Source organism: Gigantopelta aegis, chromosome 4, assembly GCF_016097555.1.
Source record: "Gigantopelta aegis isolate Gae_Host chromosome 4, Gae_host_genome, whole genome shotgun sequence".
Taxonomy (NCBI): Eukaryota; Metazoa; Mollusca; class Gastropoda; order Neomphalida; family Peltospiridae; genus Gigantopelta; species Gigantopelta aegis.
The window spans coordinates 34804768-34831937 of NC_054702.1; the positions used below are offsets into that span (position 1 = coordinate 34804768).

Sequence of the window (27170 nt, forward strand, 5' to 3'; positions counted from 1 at the left end):
TTAACAGACAGTTAACTCAAGACCTTGCCAGGTTAGCATGTTCACCTTAAGTGTTAAGTCCCATTACAACACAGGCCTACAAAAGAATACAGGTTACTGAAGCATGAAAATATAGCATGTCTATAGTGTTCATGACCTGGACTTATAAGATATATAACCACAACAATGAAAAAAATAAAGATTATATATATATATATATAAAGGTTCTAGGTATATAAAGATTTACATGTACATTGTACATGTATGCAGACAGCTGAAATTTTATATGCATTTTACAAATACATGTAGATCACTTTTCTGTTGCATATATTCTAGCTTAATGTTATAACAGTTAGTATCGATCACAGCTACATGCATTTGTAGTACCGGTATAATACACTGTATTTTAGCTATATACAGGCATTTCCCTAGGATTTTTTTAAAGGTGCTTACATTTTCAGCATCAGTTTAATTTAAAACTCAAATTAAGCCAAAATAAGTGCGGTTGGGGTAGTGGTTTGAAAACATTTAGTGTTTGCCTTCAAACTAGCAAATCATGTTTTTATTCATGTTTTAAAAATATTTTATTTCATTATTTATTTTATATTTCTTTAATTATTTTTATTTAATTTATATTATATTAATTTTATTTTATTATCATAATTATTATTTTATGTTTATTATGTCATCATTCTGTTAGTACTGTGTTTAAATGAAAATATTAGGCAGTGTTCTTGTTGGGTGAAAATTAAAGGTGGGCGGTTGAGTGCCTCCCCCCTCCCCTTATCCTTCTATGTAAATCAGAAAAGAAAAAAAATCAATTAAAAACATTTGAAAGCTTGGTTAGCTAATTTGGGATAATTTATCAAAGTCAGTGTGATAAAAAATCATGGACTAGGATTGTGTGATCTCAGAACAGCATAGTGCTAATATAGTAATAGTACTCGTAGCGAAGTGGAGGGGGAGACAAGATGGAGCCACACATCAAGCATGCCAGCTTCTTATTCTGACTATTAAGTTATGCAGTCACTTCCGCCGTATACTAATTTAACTGAAACAATTTGTGTTCACACTTACATTTAAACAGTTTAACTAAACCACATACTAAGTGTTTTAGTCATACCAGTTTAGTGAAAAGATTGTGTTTACACATACATTTTAATTTTAAACTCGTTTAGTTATACCTGGAACCAGTTACTAACAGCGCAAACAAGACATTCCAGAAACAGAGCCTGTCAAAGGTCAATACTATTTAGAAATGGCTTGTTTACATTAAAAATATGATACTGATGTGTTTTGAATAGATTGTTCCGTTAAAAAGTAAGATACTTGTTGGGTGTCACTTGAATTTTGTAAATCTATATGTTAGAAATGTGAAAAACTGTCTTTACCAAAAGATTTCAAAATTTACTGAGTTGTCAATCAAGGTTTGGGGCTTTATTTTGTTTGCCACGGGATGTTGATCACTTAGCCAACCAAATGTCCTTAAAAATATTTTTGTCAAATATATATATATATATTATATATATATTTATATACATGTATATATCTATCATTTGAAGAAGACAATGTAGTTCAACACAATATATTGTTCTATAGGCTGATGGACTTGCAGAAATACTGGCGGGCTAGTAAATTTTAGTTGTTTCTGGTCCGGCGGGCTAGTGAATGTTTTCCATTTCTGCACCCATGGGACACCCTGTATGTCAATAACCTGAATATAATATTAATAAATAAAGTGTTCAGTTTCTTTTAGAGTACACATAGATTGTTATTTACATGTTGTGCCAACTTATAGCCATTTAGATTACTATTACCCAGACAGAATCATTGATGTAATACCTGTTTATAACAAGAGACTGGAACAGGTATAGGAGTGGTTAAATAAGGAAATAATAATTCTTATTAATAAAAATGTTATACCTTTCAAAACATCGGTCCACATTGTCAGACATCAGCAGAAGCATGCAGAGTTGTTCCAGTGCTATGAGTTGCATGTCTCGCTCATCTCCTTGGCCCATCTGAAGCCACTCCAGCAAGGTTTCTGGGTCTACATCAGCCATTTTTAATTTACGTGTTATACACTATTACGTTGTATAATGAACGATTTTGATTTGATGATTTGCACTTTTCACTTCAAAAATTAATATCACACATGATTAGGCCTAACAGAACAAATATAATATTTTATAATAGTACAGTAATAATCAAGCTGTACTAATTGTAGTCCACGGTATTTTTTTCTTTCAGCAGTTCATAAAATGATACATGTTTCAAACAATCAAACATCGTTGTTTTGTTGTTAGTAGCACTGGCAGTAACACAAAAGGGAAAAGCATTGATCATCTGTTTTGACAAAACGTATCACAACCACCATTATCCACTGGGTCTGGCGATTCCTACGGTTTCCCGTAGGATCTACCACCCTGTAAACATTTGACGTAGTCTTGTATTTATCCGGTATACATGGTGTACAGAACAAAAGCCAAGAAATAAAATAAATTTTGTTCAGAAGGAAGTCTAGAGGAAGTCTTATACAGAAATGTAGCCTCGTTTTAGATAGCTGGTGAAGGTGGAAAGGTGAAGGTTATTTGTAACTTCGGTCTTTTCCGGAGCATTGATGAAACATTAACTTTCGGTTCATATGTTAAATATACAACTGCAAACTCAGGCAGGGGTGGGGTGTGGGTGTGGGTGTGGGGATCTAAGGGGATCTAAGGGGGGGGGGGGGATCTAAGCTGTGGGGAGTGAAGTTTTTAGGGAAGTCGGGTCATGCTTTCCGTGAAAATATATTCTTCTTCTTTTTTTTTAAATCTTAGAGCAGGAGGATTGACCTCCAAATCCTCCTCTCAACATGCGCCTGGTCCGGAGTTTTCAGTCATTGTACAAGATATTTTCTTCTAATAAAGTCGTTTTAACAAACAAGAATATATATATTGAATGCATTTCATTGTTTAGAATATCAGTGTTTTTATATTCAATATCTTACTTATCCTAATGTTTCAAGTACCAGTGGTTCAAACTTTATTTCCAAATAAAGTGGGGCGGGATGTAGCCCAAAGGTAAAGCCCTCGCTCGATGCACGCTTGGTCTAGGATCGATCCCCGTCGGTGGGCCCATTTCTTGTTCCAGCCAGTGCACCATGCCTGGTATATCAAAGGCCGTGGTATGTACTACCCTGTCTGTGGGATGGTGCATATAAAAGATCACTTGCTGCTATTCGAAAAGAGTAGCCCATGAAGTGGCGACAGTGAGTTTCCTCTCAATATCTGTGGTCTTTAACCATGCGTCTGACGTCTTATAACCGTAAATAAAATGTGTTGCATGCGTCGTTAAATAAAACATTTCCTTCCATCCTAATAAAGTAGCACTACCAGTCACACAGTCTGTTATTTCCTAACAAACTTTAATTAGGATAGTCCCTTTAACACCACCATGTTATAATTATAAAATGAACAGACCATCCTAATTTTTCACTTTGAGTAGATTAGAGCTGCACGTTTTTTCACTCTTCCTCCTTTGTGAGTGACTTTCCTCACCATGGTGCAGGGGTAGCAACATCCTCATGGAATTTTCCTGATACAATCTCTAGAGGAGGTGGTAAAGTGTGTGTGTGGGGGGGGGGGGGGCTGCTCTCAATTCTCCACATGGAGGTTAATCTCTTTCCCCCCTTTTCAAGAGCAAATATTCTGTTCACACATCTTGTCTATTCACCCCCAACTGGTTCCAACACCCGTCGTTCCCCCATCAGCTGTGCTATGGGCCAACCTGTATTTCTGATCCTAGCCTAAAATTATGGGGGTTGGGGTGTGAGAGGCAGTTAAATATTTAAAAGTAGCAAGGAACAGTATTTATATAGGGTCTTCTCTATAGTCAAAATACAGCACTTTCAAATAGGGTGGATGTGTGGGTGGCAATAAACAAATTTCTTAGGGACAACTGTTCCCTCTTTGTCAATTAGTTACAGCGTTCAGACTACTCTACTATCATCCATTAGAATTAGTTACATATATAAGCCTTTAATAATGCTGAGGACTAGAATGCCAGCAGACCACAGACAAGGGTCTGTTCCTCAAGTACAAATAGCCTTGCATATGTGTGTGTGTGTGTGTGTGTGTGTGTGTGTGTGTGTGTGTGCATGCAGATGTGGATATATCATAGAGGCCACAATACTGACTTCTTTCTTGTTAACCACTAACTATTAACCCCGTAGACTAGACATATAGCCCAAATACCTAAGGTGTATGCCTAGATAACAAGGTGAGTTTTATACTGATCCATATCTGTACGTTTTGAACTCTCTTGTACATAAAATTACTTCTGAATAAATGAAACGTTTGGTAATTTGACTGGATTAAAAAAATAGTTTTCAGAAAAATACATGTACAGTATATGGAGAAAAGATAAGATAACAAAACACATTCAGAATTATATTAATAGGAATTTTATTTCTATTCCATTATGACTTCATCCAAAAACAACAAAATTAATTTTAATAACATAGTAGATAAACCTGGAAAAGAAACTAGCCTTTTAAAGTGACTGATCCTAGTTTCAATGCACCTACATACTAGTATTCTATTTGACAAAAAATTCATTTCCAGCTATTTAAAAAACAAGTACAAGCAGAAATTAATACATTGGAAAGGCGATATTTGTAAGGAATATATGTTTAACAACACCACAGTACACTTTGGCGTCTAAAATTTTTAATTTTGACACTTGGTCAAGAAAGAGTGGAAACCTGTGCTGACAAACAGGACAGTACATTCCACAGTTATATAGGTTATTATGTGCTCTACCACTGAGCTACATTCTGCTTAGAAACAGTGGATTTGTCAAAATTGATAAGTTAAGACAGAAAATACAAGTATGGTGTTACTTTATGGAAAACAAATCCCACTGTAAAAACTAGGATGAGTGTCTTTAAGAAAGGTATTCTATCAGATCAAAGCATTGGTTATCAGTAGATAGTATAGACTATATAGTGTCTGATCACTGTAATAAAGTGTAAAGTAATTTAAATCTAAAGACAGCTGTAGTGAGTGGCAGTATGAATACACTACAACTAGTGCCAATACAGTGTATATAGTACATCTAAAAGCAATGAAGTACAAAACAATACAATGTCATATTCAAGCAAAAGCTATAAAACGCAATCACATCCAGAGTTGATATATAGAGTTGATAAATACAGTTTTGTGCTAAGGTTGTTTCACAACTACAATGTATATGTGCAAAAGTATATTGAAGTAAAAAAAGGTAAATGGCTAAAGGTTACTGGTGTAGGAAATTTTGAGTATTATGCCAAACCCTTTAAGGTACATTACTGATGTATAACCGAGTTACTTACAATGTGAACAAATTTATCATTCATTAGAGACTTGTAGGAGATACCGCTGGCACTATAATTTGCGATATCTCCTGTGATATTCTCCAAGGAGATATCGCTTCTTTTGTTACGTCACTCTGTATGTTTGTTTCAGCGCTAAACCTATCATTAGTGATGTCATGCCATTGTCGTTCAGGGGCCTAATACACTAAACTCTTGGAACTTTGCGATCTCGCAGTATAGTGCTAAAAGACTTGCAAAGAGGATGCTTTGTTGTCTAGTAGAGCCTAAGAGACCTTTGTGAATTAGGCCCCCGCTAGTTAACGAGTCTACCGCTGCCAAATAAGTGACATTCGAACCACATTACTGACATTGTTTACAATTGTCGTAAATGAAAAGAATGATAATGGATGATAAAAAGAATACCCCCCCTCATGTCTTGTGATATAATTTATCAGCACTCATTGATAAAAGTATCCTTTATGTAGTGTCTTACATAAAAAATAAAATAAAATAATAACAATAAATAATAATAGTAATAAAACAGAAAAAATCCCACAAAACAAACCAACAATGACTTGAAAAAAAAAGGAAATGTTTTATTTAACGACGCACTCAACACATTTTATTTACGATTATATGGCATCGGAAACAATGACTTGAATTTCATTAAACAAAGGTGAGCTTGTACATACCATTAGTTTACATCCATATACAGTATACGGAATACAGTAGCATATAGCCAGTGAAAAATCAGGTGCGTGTGCAGGTGAGTTTCAGGAGTTGAAACCACCCACCCGCTAAAGCAAACTTTCTTGCCTCTCCCCCATTCATTTTCCAGAAGAGCATGTTGGAATTCCCCTATAAACTTTGCTCACAACAGTCTAGAACCCCTCTGCTAACATTTCTGCATATGCAACCAAAACACACACATTCAACCTATATTGTGTTTGTACCAGAATTCCCATTAGTTGATTTCTTCCCAGGTAGTTCCTCTAATTTGCTTATGTGAACAATATTTACCTACAACTGTCTACTGTTGGTGCTGTAAATATAAATTAATGATGACTAGCAATTTACCCAACAAGATATAGTGGGAATGTATTGTAAATCCATCAATAAATGTATATTGTTGTAAGCAACCCCTGAGTGTGTTAAAGTAAAATACTTACATCTATGAACATCTTCCTAAATCAAGGTTATACAATAACTAAGGCTTGGTTTACAAAGATGTGGTACAATCTCAAGTCCATTTAAAAACCTTTTCAAAGTATATATACTAATACAATGTATATGTATAATATTTTAATATGCTCAATATTATGCAAAATAAAAGTTATTATTTTAGTAGTTAAATATTTATAACACCCATCAATCCAGTGTATGGTACTTAATATAGAAATACCGAAAAATACACAACACACAACACAAAATACAAATACTTTTCACTGGTTGACTGGCAACACAGTAATACAACAAGGTAAATAATAAAAACAAACAATCCACTATATAAAAAAAATTAAACAACCTTGGAATATTACAAATTTAAGCAAACAGAAAGCAAATATTACTTTTAAATAGGTACAGATATACTGGTAAAGCTGTTTCCACATGTACATTTTTTGGTGCTCGTATTGCATGAATCCACAAATCAGAGTTGATCGTTTCCATATGCACACACCAACCTGTGAAGGCACATTGATAGAAATTAATTTCTAAAGGACTGTAAGAATCAGTTACTGTAGACATCTTGCCCATATTGCTGATGATGTTTTCTTCTGTAAGACGTCATTTGTTATGGTATTCCTAGCATCCATGATAATTACTATTGTTTGACACCAAATAGAATGTGCCTTTTTGTACTGGGGAGTTGGTAAACATTCATACATTCCATGATCTGTAAAGAATTGCTTGAAAAGAGATTCCAAATTCATATAAACAGATCACGTACAGTTCAAGGACAGCATGAAAACACAGATATGGCAGACACATTATTTTGTTAATTCACAGATTTAGGGTAAACAGCCATGAAAAATATACATATGAAAACATAGCTTAATACTTTATAAATTTTCTTAAAGTGGTTAAACTTTGTTTTGAGTGTTGTAATTTATTTAAATGATAACAAAATATGATCCGACTATATGTACAATAATACTTACTGGCACATACCACAATATTAGCTATTCATTTAACTCGTAGTAAATTGAGAAATTAAAATATAAACCCAAACATAATAAAACATTTCTCATCAACATACTTTTTATTTGAATTAAAGATGAATCTTAACATTTATTATTTACTTTAAGTAAACTTGTTGAAATCATCAAGTGATTATGGAACTAATCAGTTGTTTTTCCTTTGAAAATGTTTGGCTGTTTTGCTTTGTTTTCAGTAGCATAAATTGTATTAGATACAATTAAAATCTGCTTTGCAGATCTCGGTCACTAGAGTGCAATTTCAGTATGAATTTCGTTTTGGTATATGATCACTCGAAAACATGTATTTATAACGTATATAATATATTTTTAAAATGTATTTTATGGTTTGCATTTTTTCTGCATAAACAAACTCAAATATATTATGTCCACATAAAAGAATGTGAAAACCTAGACTAATTAAAGATATCGGTTTACTTCAGAACAGGACTCACAAGTAAGCAGTGCCTTATTCTCAAAGCTGGTCATTAATGTAAACATAACTTAGTTGCACGTTAACTTCAGAATTAAATTAACAGGGTTCTTAACACTTGAAAAAGCACAAAATTCAAGGATTTCCAGGACACATAAGAACCCTGATTAATTTAATTATTATTAAAAGTAATTGTTTGTTTTTTGTTTCATAGGCTTACTGTAGATGCTTTTTCTTCTCTTTTTTTAGATATATACAGTGTATTGTGACATGCATATTTGTGCATTTAAAAAAAAATATACATGCTGAAATTTAAGCAGGATGTGTGAAGCATGCTTCTAAGGACTACTCTAAAAGCAAAACTGTTATGTATTTTTGGCAATGGGTCTTCAAAATGAACACAGTTGAATTGATTTCCTTTTGAAAATACAAAGATTCCACCAGTGTATTACATTTGCGACTGTGTGTGCCATTATTTGTGGCAAAGGGCACTTCTAAATTTACATCCAACTTTTTTGTGAATAGCTCTTCAGTCATAGATTTCTGTCCTGACCCATCTCAAACTTCCATGACTTTCCTGGCTTGGAAATTTACACACACAAATCCCATGACTTTCCCTAGTGTTGAAGTATGGTGGCAGTTAATGGTACACTGACAAAATATATTACATGTGCGTAGTACGAAAAATACCCACCAAAGATGATTGGGGAAATAAATGTAGAACAATTAAATACATAATAAAAAATGGGAAAAGATGCACAATTAATGATGCACAATGGCAGGTCGTTGTGAAGGACATAAAAATATCACCACTAATATATTCTGCCCAAAATTAATACTATATGTACTATAAAAGTTTCACAAAATTGTTACAAATGGAATGCTGTGTTTAGGTGATTATCAAATAACAACTAGAATAACAAACCATGACTGAAATCACTACACATTCAACATGTATAAAATACCTAACTTCAATATACTCTTGATTACTGCAGATATATAGAATGATACATCAGCTTTATACTTGACTAAAATAAACCTATCCACCACAAAGTATTTCATCAAACAATATTTACAACCATTGTTTATCATTTATATTTCATCATGTTAACACACAATTATGCATATTTCACCACTTTAACATACAAAATACAAAAACACAAAATAATACACATTTTAATCTTTTTTTAAAGTGGTAAATACTTTATGAAAAAAAACACCTGTAATAAACTTTTGATTTGAAAGAGTGATACAACATGGAAACGATTGTCTTAAAAAACACTATTAGATAATGCTGCTACACAAGACTTTGATCTCAGACTATCAAAACACACTGACTAGAAACTGTGTGTAGTCATTTAGCTCAGTCGGGTGATTGCTCGCTTCAGGTGCTTGCATCGCAGGATCAAATCACCTTGGTGAACCCATTTAACTGATTGGGTTTTTTTCTCATTCCAACCAGTGCACCACAACTGGTCAAAGGCCATGGTATGTGCTTTCCTGTCTGTGGGTAAGTGCATATAAAAGATCCCTTGCTGCATTAGGAAAAATGTAGGTTTCCTCTGATGATGAGTCAAATTACCATATCATATGTTTGACATCCAATAGCCAATGATGAATTAATCAATGTGCTCTAGTAGTATTGTTAAATAAAACAAACGTCTTCTGCAAATGTATACATGTTATGGTTACATCTTACCTTTAAAGATGACATACATTACTGTGCCAAACATCAAATAAATTATGTTTAATAAAATTACAAAAGTTTAAAACAATTTGGCTTATATTTTCTAAACAATCAATAAAGGAAAGAAAAATTCATTTAACAATATTTCATATAGTAAATGACACAGGACTTAAGAAGACTTCTGCTGAACTTTTAATTAGCAGCATACAGCACTACAATCCAACAGGATAGCACATACTACATTCTTTGATATACCAGTTGTGGAGCACCAGTTGAAATGGAGAAATAACCCAGTGATATGAGTTCTCCAAGAAGGAATCTGTCACAAATTCAATCACTGAGCTACACCCCACTGCAACCGTTGTCAGTTAATTTTTTCCTTCACCACACTCTCACATGCCTTCATCACTCTCACGCCTTCATCACTCTCTCACATGCACACACTCATTTTTCTTTCGGTAAAAATACATGTACTTTCAAATATCTCAAGTACCATAAATACAATTATGCCTTTAAAATATATGATCGACTGTACCACACAATGTAGTCAACTGAGTGCAATTTGTTAATATCACAGGTAAAAGTGAAAAAACTATCACTTATATTGCCTCTTGTCCTAACCGAGTGAGCAATAAATGTAACAGGTAACATCTAAAAATGTGTCTAACAATATGAAAAGAATACTAATTAATATTCATATATGAACTAGATGGTATTCACTGCATCATACTTAATTGATGAAGGTCTAAATTTTATTGATTAAATATACATGTTAGCTATAAACAGTTACTTTTAAACAATTAATAATTATAACTATAATCCTTCCCACGTGGAACACCTTTTTTCATACTATGGACTTTACTATAAGTTATGTATTTCTGAGCGATGTTTTCCAAATTGCACACACATTGTTTTCTTTCCCAAAACACTTTTACTTTTTGTCTTACATCAAACCAAACTGAAATTATTTACAAAAAAACATTTTTGTAGGAGGATGGGATGGACTATAGTAAAATTTGTATCCTTCATGTGAAAACTATAGTGTTACTTTTAAACTATACCGACGTCCCAAAGAAACTATACTTTGAAAAATTTATTTAATTTCCTTTATAATTTGGATAACGCAAATAAATGGTGGTTAAATATCTTTCTGCTTTTATGGAAAAAAAATTTATTCCTAAAATGCAAATAAAAACCACTCTATGAATATATACGTTTTAAACATGCAAATTATTTTGGATTTTTTCAATAGTCTCTAAGAGTATTGGTATAGTTTCTTTTGGATATCAGTATATCTAACTATTATTAATAAGAGTCCAAACACATTTGAGCTGGTAAATACATCAAAGTATTCTTAATAAAGCTAAATACACTGTGACCAAGAACAAAATATGTTTTACAAATTAAATCTGTGGAGATATTCTGTGGACATAAAAAAGAAGATATCAGACACAATACAATGAACATGATCACATTATCTTCACCAAGGATGGATTAATTTTTTATATAATTATTATTGATAAGTTGTTCAACAAAAACTGTTTTGTGACAAATACACATTTTAGATCTGTTTTATAACAATATTACAAACATGTCTTTGAGATTAACTAAGACAACAAGAATTGCTTTGTTAAAACTTTGTTAGTAAAAACATCTAATCATGAAAATATATAAATGATGGAAAAGTTTCAAGTCACTTGCAGAAAAGTTATAAAACATCAAAAAAGTATTTTTTTTAAAAAGGAATCTATATTATTAAAATTGGTAAACTTCTTGTAGATCACTAATATTTTCTGTTTTTGTCTCATTTGCAATCAACTAGTGAAATATGACATTGAATTTCAAAACATTGATTCCAGTGGACCAATACTTTTTTTTTTATTATGCTCACAAATTCTTAAGAATATTATGACAAGTGTGGGCAGTAACATCACATTTATAATAAACAAACTAAAATGGTTTATATCTGAACACTATTGCTTAGTTCAATAAAACTGATTGGTTCATCAGCTAGTCTGTCTGTTTCTGATTGGTTGTTTATAGCAGGCAGTTCTTCACTTGGTGGTTGTTGGTAAATTTCACATTCCATTGCCTCATACCCAGCAGGATGCTTCCGTTCAATGCATTTCAAAATGCTAAAAAAAACAAATAAAACAATGAATGAATACAGAGCATCATCATATACACATTCCTGAATTTAAAATGTCAACTTAATTTCTGAGTGTGACTAAATGATGACAAACATATCATTCTTATTATAAGGTTGTGGTACAAGATTTTCACCATACTTATTTTCTTACTTTCCCCCATATCAGTATGAGCATCCTCTGTAGTATGTTACGATTTATAGTAACATAAAACATTGTTTTCATTTGAAGCTAAATTTATGTAAACAAATACAACAAACAAGGTGGGGTTTTTTTATATATACATTTTTACTACAGTTTCTTTTTAATAATATTTCATAATTACAACCTTCAATATTGAATGCCATAAAAAGGTATCCAATTTCAAAATAAACAATTGTCAAAAAGTACAAATATAGCGTCTGTTGTATTTACAGCTGAATCGTTAATCAAACACACAATCGCTCGGTGACCACTCTCAGAAATCCTCATCCTCACTGTCCGACTCCCCAAACAAGTTTTCAAACTCGGCCAGCGCCATGTTGTTCTGGTATGGATTGTCGTTCTCTTGTGTTTCTTCCCCAGCTTCCTGGGCCCATTCTGTTTCAGTTGAACTGCCTGTTCCCACCAAATCATTATACAGTTCATCGTCCTCTGTACCATTTAAAGCATTTGAAGTGCCACACTTTAGAAATGATTTTTGTACCATTGCATCCGGAATATCGTCCCATGCTTTCTTCACCCATCCACATACAACTTCAATTCCTGGGCGCTTCAAATTCCCTCCCTTGGGTAATTGTTTTGTTCCTCCTATCATCCATTCATTCTACTGTTTCCTCATGTTGCATTTAAACGGCTTGTTTAAACACACATCTAGTGGCTGCAACAGAGAAGTCGTTCCTGTGGGGATGACTGCTTGGTGTGTTTTCATGCTGCTTAACTTTTTTCTTGATGCTGTCCATCAAATGAACATGAAACATGTCCCAAACCAACAGCGACGGGCGATTCAACAGTGCCTCGGGCCTTTTATCTCACACATCCATCAGCCACTGGTGAAGAATTTCCTCATCGACCCATCCCTTTGGTTGTGCGGCTACGAGAATACGGCGTCTTTTCCTTTGGCAGAGTTTTCCTTTTAAAAATCACCATAGGTTTTAACTTAGTTCCGTCTGTCAAACAGGCCAAAACAACAGTGAAATGAGATTTCTCTGCACCACTTGTCTTAATAGACACTGTTTTTTCACCTTTCATGTGGACAGGTGAATTTTCAGGCATGTCAAAAAACATCGGAGTTTCGTCCATATTACCAATACTCTGCAGTAAATATAACATATTTTTTCTATCGTCAATCACAAACTTGTGAAACTTTTCCACTTTGTCGTCGACATCTTTGGGCAACTTCTGCACAATGTGTGTTCGGCAAACTGGTCACTTTTCGCAAGAGTTATGGCCTTGATGCGTACAGAAGTTCGTGTTACAATGTAACCATTTTGCCTAAGTTCCAGGATCCACTAATTCAAGTAATTTTCCATACCCGCATATGGACTCAGATTTGATCGCATCTTCTTGAGTGTTTTGGTGCATGTTTGAAGTTTTTCCTTCTTAAATCTCCAATTGCGTACTAATTTTTAGCTAACACCGAATTCACGTTCTGCGGCACAGTTATTTTTTACTTTGGCAAAAGCAATAATAAGCTTGAATGCTCATCATAAGAATTCCGTTTACGTTTTGGCATGATTGTTAATGGAAAAAAATCATGACAATCCAAAATGGTATACAAATAGCTGTTTCAGTATTTTACAAAAATGTACGGTTCTTTGTCCTACTCAATATATATAAATTTGTTTTGTTTAATCATCAGCTACTGCAGTATTGGATGTCTAATATTTGGTCATTTTGACATATAGAGACGAAACCTGCTACATTTTTCCATTAATAGCAAGGGATGTTTTATATGCACCATCCCATGCATAGACAGGATAGCACATACCACAGCCGTTGATATATCAGTTGTGATGCACTGGCTGGAACAAGGTAAAAATATGGCTTGCCGCCTCCACCCCCCACCCCCCCCCCCCCCCCCCCAATTGTTAGTATGAGCCTGGTTTTCTAGTGATCAATGACACTAATCAATAATCAACAATTACAACTAGTTATAACTCGCCATGATACTAAGTTGAGTAATTCTTGAGGTTTTTTTTTTTTAATTATACAGAATATAATTACAACCGATGAAACTACAAACTATTTCACCTGTATTAATTATTTCCAACAAAGCTTGGTTCACAAAATGTGAATATTACAGTCAAAACATTACATTATTTTTTTTTTAAATGATAATAAATCTTTCACCAATGTAATTCTCCGCAAATCTTGAGCTCAAAATGTTCAGTTTTACAATGGAAATGTGAACAAAACATGACTGGTAAAACAATGTGCTACATGCAGCGTAATACAAAAATATCGGCATCATGACACAGTTCTGGTTTTTTGTTTCCAAATGACCTGAAAAATGCATTTTAATTAATCAAATGCACAATTTGTAGGCAAATAATAATTTGTGGGGGTAATCAGGAATTGTGTTTCCGCAATTATGCAATTGTAAAAAATCAGTACCTCTAACAATTCATATAATTACGGGATCCAAACCATTACAAATTTGACTTTTAAATTTTTAACAAATAGTATGGTTTTCCTTTAAGTGTAACTTCTGTACCAGCTACATTGTAAGATTAACAATACATACTAATTACATTGGTTAACATAGCTAACTACTTTTAATAAGTAGCCTCATACTTTGAACCACAATGAATTTCTAATAATGACGTCTAGTGACATTACATATTAAATTTTGGAAACTCCTTTACTAATCTTTGAAAATGGACATTCATTAAGTGATTAACACTGAACCTTATTAATATTGCATGTAATTATTTCAGCACAGAGTTCATGTAATTAAGCAGTCTACTCTGTATCTATCTGGAAACCAACCAAGACATGTAATCTATCCATGCCAACAGCACTAAACTACCAGGTGATTATTGATATACCAATGTACTTACACAGTTAGGAGTACTGGTATCAGGAGGAGGAGAATTGAAATGATGAAAACGAAGCCGCCGTAATAATGCAATGACGATGCATATATAGCCGTGAACGAAAACGGTGCCAAAAAGTAGATGATACTCTCACCACAGTGCATGAGTGCAAACAGCGAACCTACAAAAAAAAAAAAAACATAATAATAATAAACAGGGGTGCAGAAATGGAAAATATTTCACTAGCCTGCCGAACTAGAACCTACTAAAATTTACTAGCCCGCCAGTATTTCTACTAGCACACCAGCCTATAGAACAATTAATATATTCATTGTTTAACAACATTATAAGATATATTGTCTTCACTGCAAAAAAAAATATATATATATATATATTTGACAAAAACATTATTAAGGACACTTGGTTGGCTAAGTGATCAACATCACGTGGCAGACGAAATTAAGCCCCAAACCTTGATTGACTACTCAATAAAATTTTTAACATTCTGGTAAAGACAAAGTTTTTCACATTTCTTTCATCTAGATTTACAAAATTAAAGTGACACCTCGCAAGTATTTAACAGAACAATCTATTCAAAACACACCAGTATCATAGTTTCAACATAAATAAGCCATTTCTAGAAAGTATTGACCTTTGACCAGCTATTTTTCTGGAATGTCGTGCTTGCGCAGTTCGGAACTTAGGAGTCGTCTATTGTCAATTTCTTCATAATTACAAACTGTTTCTTTCAGTGCTTTGTAATTCTGACATGGCTTATGCAGATTCGATGGATATTTTTTTTTATGGTCAGTAAGAAAAAGACGTTTGTAGTTGTAAAAGGATGTGATAAGAAATAACATATATTCGACAGATTTTGTCATAACTGGATGTATTCTGGTAGATGTCTGTTATAGGTCATCATGAACCTTTGGTTGAAATTATTGTGCTGAATTCCATTAAAAATGCACCAGTCACATTTGTAGTTGTAAAAATAACTTATTGGACTGATTTGTTCTGGTAGACAACAGATGACCCCACAATTATATACAAGTGTTAGGGTGAGGGTTAATGAAACTAGGGTTACGATTGTGGTTAGGGTCTAGCATACAGCCTGCAATAAGTACCGTAGCAGACATTGAATAGTGGTGGCTGTAACTGGATCTCGGTTCTTTAAATGTATGTATCGTCCTAGCAAACCGGAAGTGCCCAGTGTACAATGTTTGGAAAATCTATACGTTTTTCTATTTTCTAATTAATTTTTCTGATGGTTGACCTGGTGGTCAATAACACAATATCAACTGTCTATGGATACCAGTAACAATAGTTATTATTTAAAAAGTACAAAAGCAAAAATATAGATTTTGTTTTAGAAAAAATTATAATTGGTAGATTTGTGGGGTTTTTTATTTTATTAAATCAAATTAAACCCTAAAAATGAGCTTCAGTAACACTACCAGTATAGGGGACATTTAAATATTATGTAACACTATTTTTGTCAAACTTAGGCACCCTCCTCCCCCCCCCCTGTAACAGCAGATGATACATACTCCAAAATATTATGTAACGTGTGGAGACCCCCGCCCTCCTCCAATTTACAAACAAGCCATACGATGGATATAATCCAATTTTAACGTATTGCTTTTTGATAGTACTGACATGCATTTCAAGTCGATGTATTGTGTGTATACATGTACGTCTAGATGTAACTAAACACTGTTAGCTTGTAAAAAATTAAAACATAAAAAGATTACATAACACTGTTCAGAACGCCTACCCACCCCCTGTAACACTACATGTTTGGACCTACACCAACCCATCCATTTAAGCATTACGTTTTAATAGTCCCATATAAATACCATCCAAAGTCCAAAGTATAACTCACTCCACCCACATCTTTTTTCCTTTCTAGTTATAATTTCCATTAATTCTTGTATGTATATCAGTTTAAAACTGCAGTTACATTGTATATTCATACTATTAGAATTTTGTAATTCTAATATTACTCATTCAATGACAGTAAAACAAAAGAACCATGTCATTCTAATCTCATAATATACATAATTCAATGGCAACCTACATGTAATTGTCAATCATAGCTGCTCAGGTCGTGACATGTACCAGGCTATATATATAATATTTTTTTTATTTAAACAAGAAATGGCTTGCATATGTCATGTGCTGATTAACACCGAACACATAAATCAATCCACATACAGTGTACATGTATATACAAGACAGTTTGATTAAAAGTCAGAAGCAATATGTATTACATTCCCTAATTCCTTATTTCATTTAGAGCATGTATCTCAAAATTAAAATATTTTCTTTAGAACATGCAGCTTCAAAAAAAGTTTCTTTATATACTCTCTTCAAAAAAAGTAGGGGACCTCTAATAAGAATTTACAATTGCCAAAATTGTAAGGTATATTAGCTGTGGGAATGGTTATAGTATGATAATATTGGATTAATTGGGCAAGCATTACAACCAGTAGTTCAGTACTATAGTAGGTTTTATGACCACCAAAGATCTTGAAGGACGAAGTGAAATTTGAAAGATGACATTTTTTTTATATGAGTAAATCACAAATTCAAACAATAAAAATGACTAAAAACAAAACAATAAAAACTGTATGATCAACAGAATGAAAAAGATTGACAGAAATAATGTTCCATGGTCATTAATGGACCTTCCTGAAAATTGTCAAAATCGAGAATGACACCCCATGCACGTGTACTGGACAACTGCGTGATGCATGTGCAAACTATGGAATGTGTTTCGGTGTCTTGATAAACAGACCTGAACGTTCTTTACTAGGATTTCTGTGGTCAAAAAATATGTTCGGTCTAATAGTTGATATTAACATTGATATTTCAGGCTCCCTTACTTTTTGGAAGAGTATATTTGTTTAAACATCTCTGCATTGTACTGGTATCATATTTATGAATGTAGAGATGAGTTCAAGACAATTGGAAAAACCTGAACAAAATGTTAAAGGGACAATTACATGTATGTCAAATATGAGCCTTGTGTTGAAAATATGCATACCCAGACCACCAGCACATACTGACAGTTTAACAAATGAAAACAGGTTTAATTTTCTAAATACATTTTTTTAAACATGCTAATTGAGGGCACCCATTTTGTTTCTTTTTTGTTGCCTTCGGTCCTCCGGCTAACAAGGGAAGTGATGTCACCTTGTTTAAACTACTCATGTATGCACAAAGTAAACAAATGCAGTACTTTAAGACAAGGCTCTTCATTTTGATAAGCGTAATTTGTAAAGCAACATAAATGCCCAGGTAATATTTAGTATTTAACTAAACATGTGACATATTACAGAAAGAAGTGGGGTTACAGTATTTTCCTCTCTGCAAAAATTCAAACAAAAAAAATGAATATGTAGAAAAAAAAACAATCACACATGATAACAAGTAGTTTTGAAGCCAGTTTGATAATGGTGGTTTATACCGTTTAGGAAAATAAAAAAAGTAAGATTTTTTTTTTTTATTTAACGACACACTCAACACATTTTATTTACAGTTATATGGCGTCAGACATATGGTTAAGGACCACACAGATTTTGAGAGGAAACCTGCTGTCGCCACTACATGGGCTACTCTTTCCGATTAGCAACAAGGGATCTTTTATTTGCGCTTCCCACAGGCAGGATAGCACAAACCATGGCTTTTGTTGAACCAGTTATGGATCACTGATTGGTGCAAGTGGTTTACACCTACCCACAGAACCTTGCGGAGCACTCACTCAGGGTTTGGAGTCAGTATCTGGATTAAAAATCCCATGCCTTGACTGGGATCCGAACTCAGTACCTATCAGCCTGTTGACCGATGGCCTAACCACGACGCCACCAAGGCCGGTAGTTTTACTTAGGTAACCGATTGTTCGGTTCGGTTACGTAAATATAGTTCTTGTAATTGATGTAAACACTTGAACTATTGTTGGTGTAATAACTCACTAGGTTACTTGCCAACTCAACCAGTACTGGCTGGGGTCGGAAAAAGTCTGTATCTACAGAGGGAAATTGATCCCCCGACCCATCACTCTCGAGGCGAGTGCTCTAGCTACTGACTGAACTAAAACATGCCCTTTTCTTAGAATGAAAAACCAGTTCTATGCTACATTGGTGGTTCAAATGTATTTAAAAACATAAACTGATTTTCACTTTCATTACTGATATATAGTACTTTTAGAATGCAATTGTTCACCACGTAACCGATTCGACAGTTCTCGTGATTTTAAAGTTGCATAACCGACACGTGAACAGAACAACTGTTCTCGTGAAATATGGTGCTCTGAAAATTACTGTTAAATATAGCAGCAATAATTTTTTTTTTTACAGTTTTATTAATTAAATATTAGCGGTGGGAATTGTTTGGATTTTCATGTTTGATGATTGGTTAGCTGAACCAACCAATCATCGGTTATAATCAGTTGTCGACATTTTAAACCTTTGTTTACTCAAGGTTAAAAATATGTAAGTTTGTTTGCTTGTTGACACCACTGAAGCATATTGTTACTCAAGGTATCTAATGGATATAAAAGATAAGAATAAAAGTTCTATACATGTGAAATTGTCACTTTCATCTGAAACTAAACATTTTATTCAAGTTAAAGGAAGAACATGGTCTGGTGAAAGTTGCAACCTTTTCTAGCTGACGAGGTTTTCAGCCATACTAAAAATTCAACTGGTTGTTATAAAATAAAGATTATTGGTGAAATGCACGGATCTCGCAAATTGAAAATAGAATGCTCAATTACCCGACTCGACTTTACCTTCATCAAATCAATTAAAAATAAATTAACACAGAATTTATTTAACTATTTTTATTGTAGGGTATAATGTATATTATGTGTTTATGCACAATGGCAACGCTGTATAAACATTACATTTCACAGATCAATCCGCAAATAATACAGTTGAAATTTGTAGTTAACCGTTTTCACTTCGGTAATTTCCATTCCATATAGTATGTGTATGTTCATTTATAATTATCAATTACCAGAAATTGTAATCGTAAGTTGGAATTTGGATTTCACCAACCAATCGGACCACCACTATATTTATTCATTGATACTAAGCAATAATGTGCATTAAATAACACTGAATATGCATACCAGACCAAAAACCTTGCCCAATCAAGTTCTAAATGAACATGACCTTGCCCATGGGTCATATTGTACCAACATGCTCGCAAACACTTATACCAAATATTAAAGCCATCCAATAAAGGATTTTAGTGTTTGGTTTGCTGCAATTGTAAGATAATAGAAAAAAGAAGTTTGTTTTGTTTAACGACACCACTGGAGCACATTGATTAATTAATCATTGGCTATTGGATGTCAAACATTTGGTAATTCTGATTGTAGTCATCAGAGGAAACCTGCTACATTTTGCCTAATGCAGCAAGGGATCTTTTATATGCACTTCCCCACAGACAGGAAAGCACATACCGTACCACAGCCTTTGTCCAGTTGTGGTGCACTGGTTGGAACAAGAAAAAAACAATCAGCTGAATGGATCCACTGTGGTGATTCGATCCAGCGACGCAAGCACCTCGAGCAAGCACTCAACTGACTGATCTAAATACTGTCCCCTCCCCCCATTGTAAGATATATAAAATAACAAACCGATCATTTTTAACTTCTAGAATTACACATTAAATACATTTTCTTATTTAAAATATCAATGTTGCACCATCCAAAATATCGATGTCTTTATATTTAATGTGATTCGATTTACCTCATAATAAGTATATAAAAAAATACATATTTAGGAAGAAAAAATAAGTTTCAGCTACTACAAACAGTAGGATAATCAAACACACATTAGACATAGACACTGACACTCTAAATAAAAAAAGGTTTTAAACAATTCAAGCATTAAAATCAATTAGAGAACCAATCATTAACCCGCTTAACCAAGCTTAAAGTTAAACTAAATAAAATTCACAAATTATTTGTATCACAAAATACACTCAATATATGTACATGTATATATATATATATATATATATATATATATATATATATATATATATATATATATATATATATATATACATGTAGAATGAAATATGTGGGCCAATGCAGATGTGGAAATATGGTCATATAGTGCAATTCAGGAAATTAATGTGAACAGGATACTATTGCTAAAAACGCATCTTGATGTAGCTCGCGATAATATCCTGTTGCAAATATATCATGTCGCTTTATAAAAATAAAACTTCAATAAAAAAAACCACACACACCACAAAACTTGCAATGAAATAATTGCATTCTTGTTTACATAGGTTGACAGGGCTTTCCCAAGCACTAATGACAAATAGGTTAAAATATGTTAAAAACATGTCACTCATATTACAAACAGATTATCTGCATAATTACTGAGTATTAATTATTCCTCCTATATACGACCCTGATCAAGTATTACTATTTTATCATTCGGATTCAAACACACCATGCACAGATTAAAAGGGATAAGACAATCAACTGAAAACACATTACACTAAAGAAAGACGTAATTAGTTAGCCAAGCGAAGTTGTTGAGAAAGTATTACCCAGAAGTACACAAATATGAACTTTAACTAGACTTTAACTTGACTAACCAAATGTTGACACTGTCAGACGTCTGGATGAAAAATGTAATTCTACTGGCTTGCATGTCAGCCAAACATGTGGGAACAAAAAGAAATTACTACACTTTATTAAATTTGGTTAAAAACTATACTACAGATGATATATTATTACTGTTTGGGTTGAGAGATCTCCTATGAAATATAAATATTAGAAAAAAAAACCTCCAAAATGTTTCTTAAAATGTTCAGTGATGACAGAGTAGATTAGAATTTTGTTTAACATATCTATGTTAAGATCACAGATGTGATACCCATTTAACATACAAGCTGAAGTGATCTTAGAAAGACTAAAAAACAACCTGTACAGTACCATAAGGGCATTTTTCAGCACAGGGTTCACACTTTATCAGTAACCAAATTCCATGACTTTTCATGACTTTCCATGACTGTTTAAAGGCATTTTTCATGACCTTTTGAAATATTTTTTTTACAATCCTTGACTAAATCAATAGGTATTTTACTGTATTAGACCACTCTAATTTGATTTGTTGGTTTACAGGCAATCTTTTTCAAAATGGCAGAATGGAGGAAATAAAAATAAAAATGACTACTGTCTCAAAACAACAGAGGAGGGAATAAAAAAAACCTTAAAATTACAAAACTTATTAATTATTTATTGATACACATGTGCATTATTTAAACAACATATGTTTGTGCAACTGTTTCACCCATTCATTCTGACATCAAATGTATCCATTTTTATTAAGTAAAAATAGTAATTAATATAAACCTTCTGAGTACTGCAGGTGAGATATCTCAACTAAGTTCATAATTTAAAAAAAGTATAGAATTAATTTTAACTCAATTATAAATAGAACCTTTTTTGTACTATTTATACCATTTGATATTTTAGATATTAATTATATAATTTTTAAATTAATAATAAAGATTATTATACACATTGTTTTCTCACCAAAAAATAAATAAATAATAAAATAAAAATATTAACAAAAAATAATAATAATAAAAAAAATAAAGAAGGAAATTGTTCTTGGCATTTTAATTTAAATGCAGATCGTATTAATTTTAAGGTCAAGGTTAATAATTAACATGAAAGATTTTTGCTAGCAGGCTATTATTAAAATATACATTTGTTTCACATGCATCAAGTGACTTCAGTAAAGTAAATAATGTTGCTACTTTATGATGCAAAGCATATAAAAATTATGCTGATCCTTTGTACTACGAAAATGATTAAAGCTTGAGGTATTTCCATTAGTCACCTAATATCGTATAGATGTTTTTCATGGAAAATGAACATTTATCTAAATACTTATACTTTTGTTTGCTACTTAAATTTAAAATTTATGATTAGTTTTAAAATATATGTAGTAAAAAAATGTATTTAGATAGATTTTCATTTTCCATGACCAATATAAAAAATTCCATGATTTTCCAGGCCTGGAAAATGACATTTACAAATTCCAGGACTTTCCATGACCCATACGAATCCTGCAGCATGTTAGATCAAAACCAGTCTATTTTGTCAAAATTATTTTACTTAAAAAGCTGAAGAATTGTAACATACTTTTCGCACAATTTCATATTTTTTACTTAACAAATTTTGTCAATAAATTAAGATCACTAATCAATGTTTAGGCAAGTTGTTCTTATTCCTCCTATAGCAATGAATAATTTATAAAGTTTTATGAATATTTGGGTTATGTCAGGGTTAGCATTAGGATTAATTTTTTATAATCCTATATCAGTACTACATTGCAAACAAGAAACTTTGATATAATGCACGTTTTGTGGTAAATTTTCTCTACAAAGGTGCTTTAGTTGGTGCATTTGGATAAATTAATACCGAAGACTGGATGTGGAAGACTTCATAGGACTAAACATTTGGGTTATTTCTTAAGATGTTTGATTAATTCCATCCATCCGTCAGGTTTCTTAGCATTAAACCGCAGGATTTTTATATAATCTACAGCATGGCAGAGTGCTTGGAACACTTGGCTATGAATTCAAACGCTTAGAGTTCGAATCCAGATCGTAGCACTATGTTGTATGTATTGCTTAATGCAACACTGAGATAATAACACAAATGCAATACCCAAATGTTCACTAATTAATATACCTTGCTGTGATTGTGGCACTCCTCTTGATACCACTGATCTCATCATCGGAAATGGCAACAGTTCAAATGCCAGTAACAGGATAGCTAGAAAAATAAAATAAATGCTTCATAATATAGGTTAATAATGATGATGTATTCATACAAAAGTACAATTAATTACTGTATACATATAGATACATGTACGAAGATTATATTTAAGATGTTTATTCCATTACAACTAAAAATACAAGATATGCAAATCACAAGTCTTTTTTCAAGAAACTGATGTATCATATATATGATTCTCTCATATTTAACTCACGATTCTGTTATATTTTAATTCCATAATGCTCCAAAGTTAAACTTAATTTTTCACACACGATCCCTAACCATACTGTTTCATTTCCGGCAGGCCACATTTCTTCTTAGCAATTTCTTTTGGACCACCATTTTAAAAAATCTAAAAGCATGCCATATTTTATTTCCTATTTCATCTCTGCAGAATGTTTCAGACCTAAAGAAAGTACACTTTTTTTTAGGAATGCATAGTGGTGTTATCTTGCTATATATAGTAATGTAGATATCTGTATTTTCTTACCAAAATATAGTATGGTTTCATCTTGCACAACAGCAATCCACAATGTTCCCAGTGCTTTAGAAAAATATCCAATAAATGCAATGCTGCTTTCTGTTAAAAAGTGCTTCAACAAAGGTGGTGATAATGCTACAGCAATTGCAGCAACGAGCATTATGACAGCCAAAAAGACACCAATCTTGGCATATGGTCCTGGTCCAGTTATTGAACCACCTGTGTTCCAGGAGTATAAATATGACTGACTGCTTAAGTAGAGTACTAATGTATTTTCTTGCCCTATATGGACAAATGCATACGACTGAAATGCCAATACAGCCAACCATATTTTTAACAATCCACGGTTTGAGCAACATTTAAAGAATTTTGCAAGAGGAGAAAATGTGTCTCTAAAGAAATTGCCTGTTCTCGGATGTCGTGGCATATCTGAATCATCCATTTTAAGTTCCTCTACTAGAAAAAACGAAATTAAGAACGCAATTATACTACAAATCAGTGTGAACCAAAATGGTTGCAAAAATCCACTTGTTTTCACCCAAAATCCAACCATAATGTTACCAAGGGCAAAGGCCCCACCATTCAACATTTCCTGAATGGCCAGTCGAGAAGCTCGCTTGTGTGGTTTCACCGTGTTTATTGCATAATATGTTGCACCAGCCAAAAATGCAGTCATACTCCCACTAACTCCTCTTAAAGCCGATGCCATAAATAGTCCATCAATATTCCACCCAGTGTACATGATTAAAATATAGATTAAGGAATATGCCACACTTCCTAACGAGGGTAACCAGAGAAGAATCTTGCGTCGTCCAGTTCTGTCACTCAGAGCACCAAGTATTATAACAGTAATTATTGCAGGTAAACCCTCCGCTATCTGAAGACCGATGACGACTAGAGCACTTTCATGTTGTGCATCATGCCAAACTTTACTGTGATTTCCTGGTTTACCCAAATCTTCCAGGTTTAGATGGCGCTGTTTATGGATCTGTAATTGCACATACTCTTGAAACAACGGCAGAGACATGTGCCGGGCCAGAAAGAAACAGAACAAGGCAACATCTACGAAATAAGGCTGAACTTTCCCCACACAGCTGACCATCTTTTGCGAAAATGTCGTCTGCTCGTTATGTGATGGTGAGGATTGTTGTTGCGCCATGTTGAAGTTGTGAACAAAATTACGTTTCCTTTTCTTTTTTGTTTGTTACGACAGCTACAGTCTTAAAATACCAACATGGTGTTTCTATTGTGAGTTACAGAAACAATGAAACAAGTGTGACTGTCAACCTTTTACCCATCAATATGACTCATTCACTTGGTTTTGAATTGATCATTGGTGTGAAAAACAACTTCACTTCCTACAACATGGAAAACTAATCGCCATCTACCGGAAAAGTACTGAAAAGTTCCATAACTCTAACAGAATTTTAACGATTTCTTACACCAAATAAATTTCCATTGCTTATAAAGATAAAGTTTAGAACTAATAAAGCTGATATAATAATATAATCAAGTATATGTATATCACCCCACCCATTCATTTGTATTTTAAACTTAATATACCTTTTAAAACAATGTGGATGTTACATGACATATAAGAGATTTAAAAATGCGTTAGCAACATAGACGTACGGGCTCCCATTTTTGTAGGGGAGCAGGCTACTTTTTGCCCGAATTAATTTAACGAAAATAACCGAATCTGAATAACAATATTTATTCATATTATCATTATTACCAAACATCTATATAGGTTACAAATGAATCACTACACATTTTTACATGGATTACAACTAAATTTGAGGGTAAATGATGGCAATATATGGTAGAAAGGTCTCGTCTTAGCACATTTGCCCGAATATCTCATTTTGCCCGAATTTGAGGTTTTGCTCCAGAATCAGGGGGTATATGTCTCTTCCCTACCCCTCTGTCTCGTACACTTATGGCTAGCAATCTTTGGCAATCTCATTTTTGGTTTCGACCTCCTCTGGCTCCAATGTGCAATATATTAGTGTTCGGTCCGAATATTCGCTCGCTAATTTGCTATTCGAAATATTCGAATATCTGTGGGTTGTGGGGGAAATGACTCTAAATGAGATTAACAATGCGGTTTCTTTTAATTCTAAGATCGGTAATGCATGCTGCTTTCCACGTGAATTCAGTTGAGAACATAAATGATGTCTAGACTTTAGAATAGATGATTAGTCGTAACGTTACGTGAGTTACTGAAATTCATTGGAAAAAAAAAAGTAATTTCGAAAACACGGGAATGGGGTATATCTACACTAATCAATATATTGATTTCAAATTCTATAAACAAGAATTAAAAGAAAACTATTTATATAGCAGTGGGTTTTGGATATTACAAACTTTTCTAGGGACTAATTGTATACATTATTCCAAACGGAATTTTACGTCAAAACCTATTTGACGAGATTATCGAAATGGTAGATAGTTTAACATTCCTAAAAGAAAACAGACTATGTAAACTATATATACCAGTCAGAAGTCAAGGGCCACTTGAACACTACGTCTGAAGTGGGGTAGCTCATTCGCTGTGCCAGTTGTATGGAAATGTTCTTCAGCCCATAGTTGAATGGTTGCAGGCACCTTGTTTCTTGGCAAGGCTCAGTCACAATCCAGAATGTTCAGTTTACGTCTTGGTGACATATGGTTATCCGAAACCAGATTGCAAATACATTTATACCACCGGGACCCCAATCAAAAATGACAAGTGCAACATAAAATAGGAGTTTCATGTGCACCATGCAATTTTTAGGAAGATGCCATATTTAGTCAGAAAACAAATGTTTCTGTAACCGGATGTTTTAAATTGCATATTACATACACTACAATTTTAAAAGAGTTTACTTATATTTTATTCTTTCTAACTCTAATAGTGCAAAGTTGTCTCTTATTTTGTTTCTATTGTTTTCCTGTGTCTTTGGAATTGTCAGCTTGGGTTGTGTTCACCCTCAACTCAGTGTTCAGGCCAGGTAGTCGTTCAATAGTAAGCCCATCTGTTGTTTCTTTTGTTACCTGGTGTTCTCTGGAGTCAGAGACTTTTAAACGTTCAAG

General features: G+C 33.3%; 2 protein-coding genes across 4 annotated transcripts in view; both read right to left on the reverse strand.

The window, feature by feature from the left end:
• LOC121370451 (E3 ubiquitin-protein ligase HECTD1-like) overlaps positions 1 to 2529 on the reverse strand; it is a 63683-nt gene extending 61154 nt beyond the window's left edge. For all 3 annotated transcript variants that reach the window (XM_041495686.1, XM_041495687.1, XM_041495685.1), the window contains exon 1: positions 1903 to 2529. In XM_041495686.1, coding sequence (XP_041351620.1) covers positions 1903 to 2042 — 140 coding nt within the window. In that variant the 5' untranslated portion in view covers positions 2043 to 2529. The remainder of the gene's footprint in view (positions 1 to 1902) is intronic.
• Positions 2530 to 9505: 6976 nt separating this feature from the next.
• LOC121370452 (proton-coupled folate transporter-like) lies at positions 9506 to 25436 on the reverse strand. Its single transcript, XM_041495688.1, has 4 exons — positions 24105 to 25436; positions 23528 to 23611; positions 14818 to 14974; positions 9506 to 11764 (listed from the first exon to the last, which is right to left on the reverse strand). Exons 1-4 carry the CDS (start codon positions 25252 to 25254, stop codon positions 11590 to 11592), a joined length of 1566 nt encoding a protein of 521 aa, XP_041351622.1. The 5' UTR covers positions 25255 to 25436; the 3' UTR covers positions 9506 to 11589.
• Between the last annotated feature and the right edge of the window lie 1734 nt (positions 25437 to 27170).

What these genes read in the sequence shown, in the direction of transcription:
- LOC121370452 (XM_041495688.1), bottom strand. Translation starts at nt 25,254, where the DNA reads ATGGCGCAACAACAATCCTCACCATCACATAACGAGCAGACGACATTT. An exon ending in TGAAACCATACTATATTTTG is followed by an intron (nt 23,612 to 24,104) that starts GTAAGAAAATAC and finishes TTATTTTTCTAG; the next exon opens with CTATCCTGTTACTGGCATTT. An exon ending in AGTGCCACAATCACAGCAAG is followed by an intron (nt 14,975 to 23,527) that starts GTATATTAATTA and finishes TTTTTTTTGTAG; the next exon opens with GTTCGCTGTTTGCACTCATG.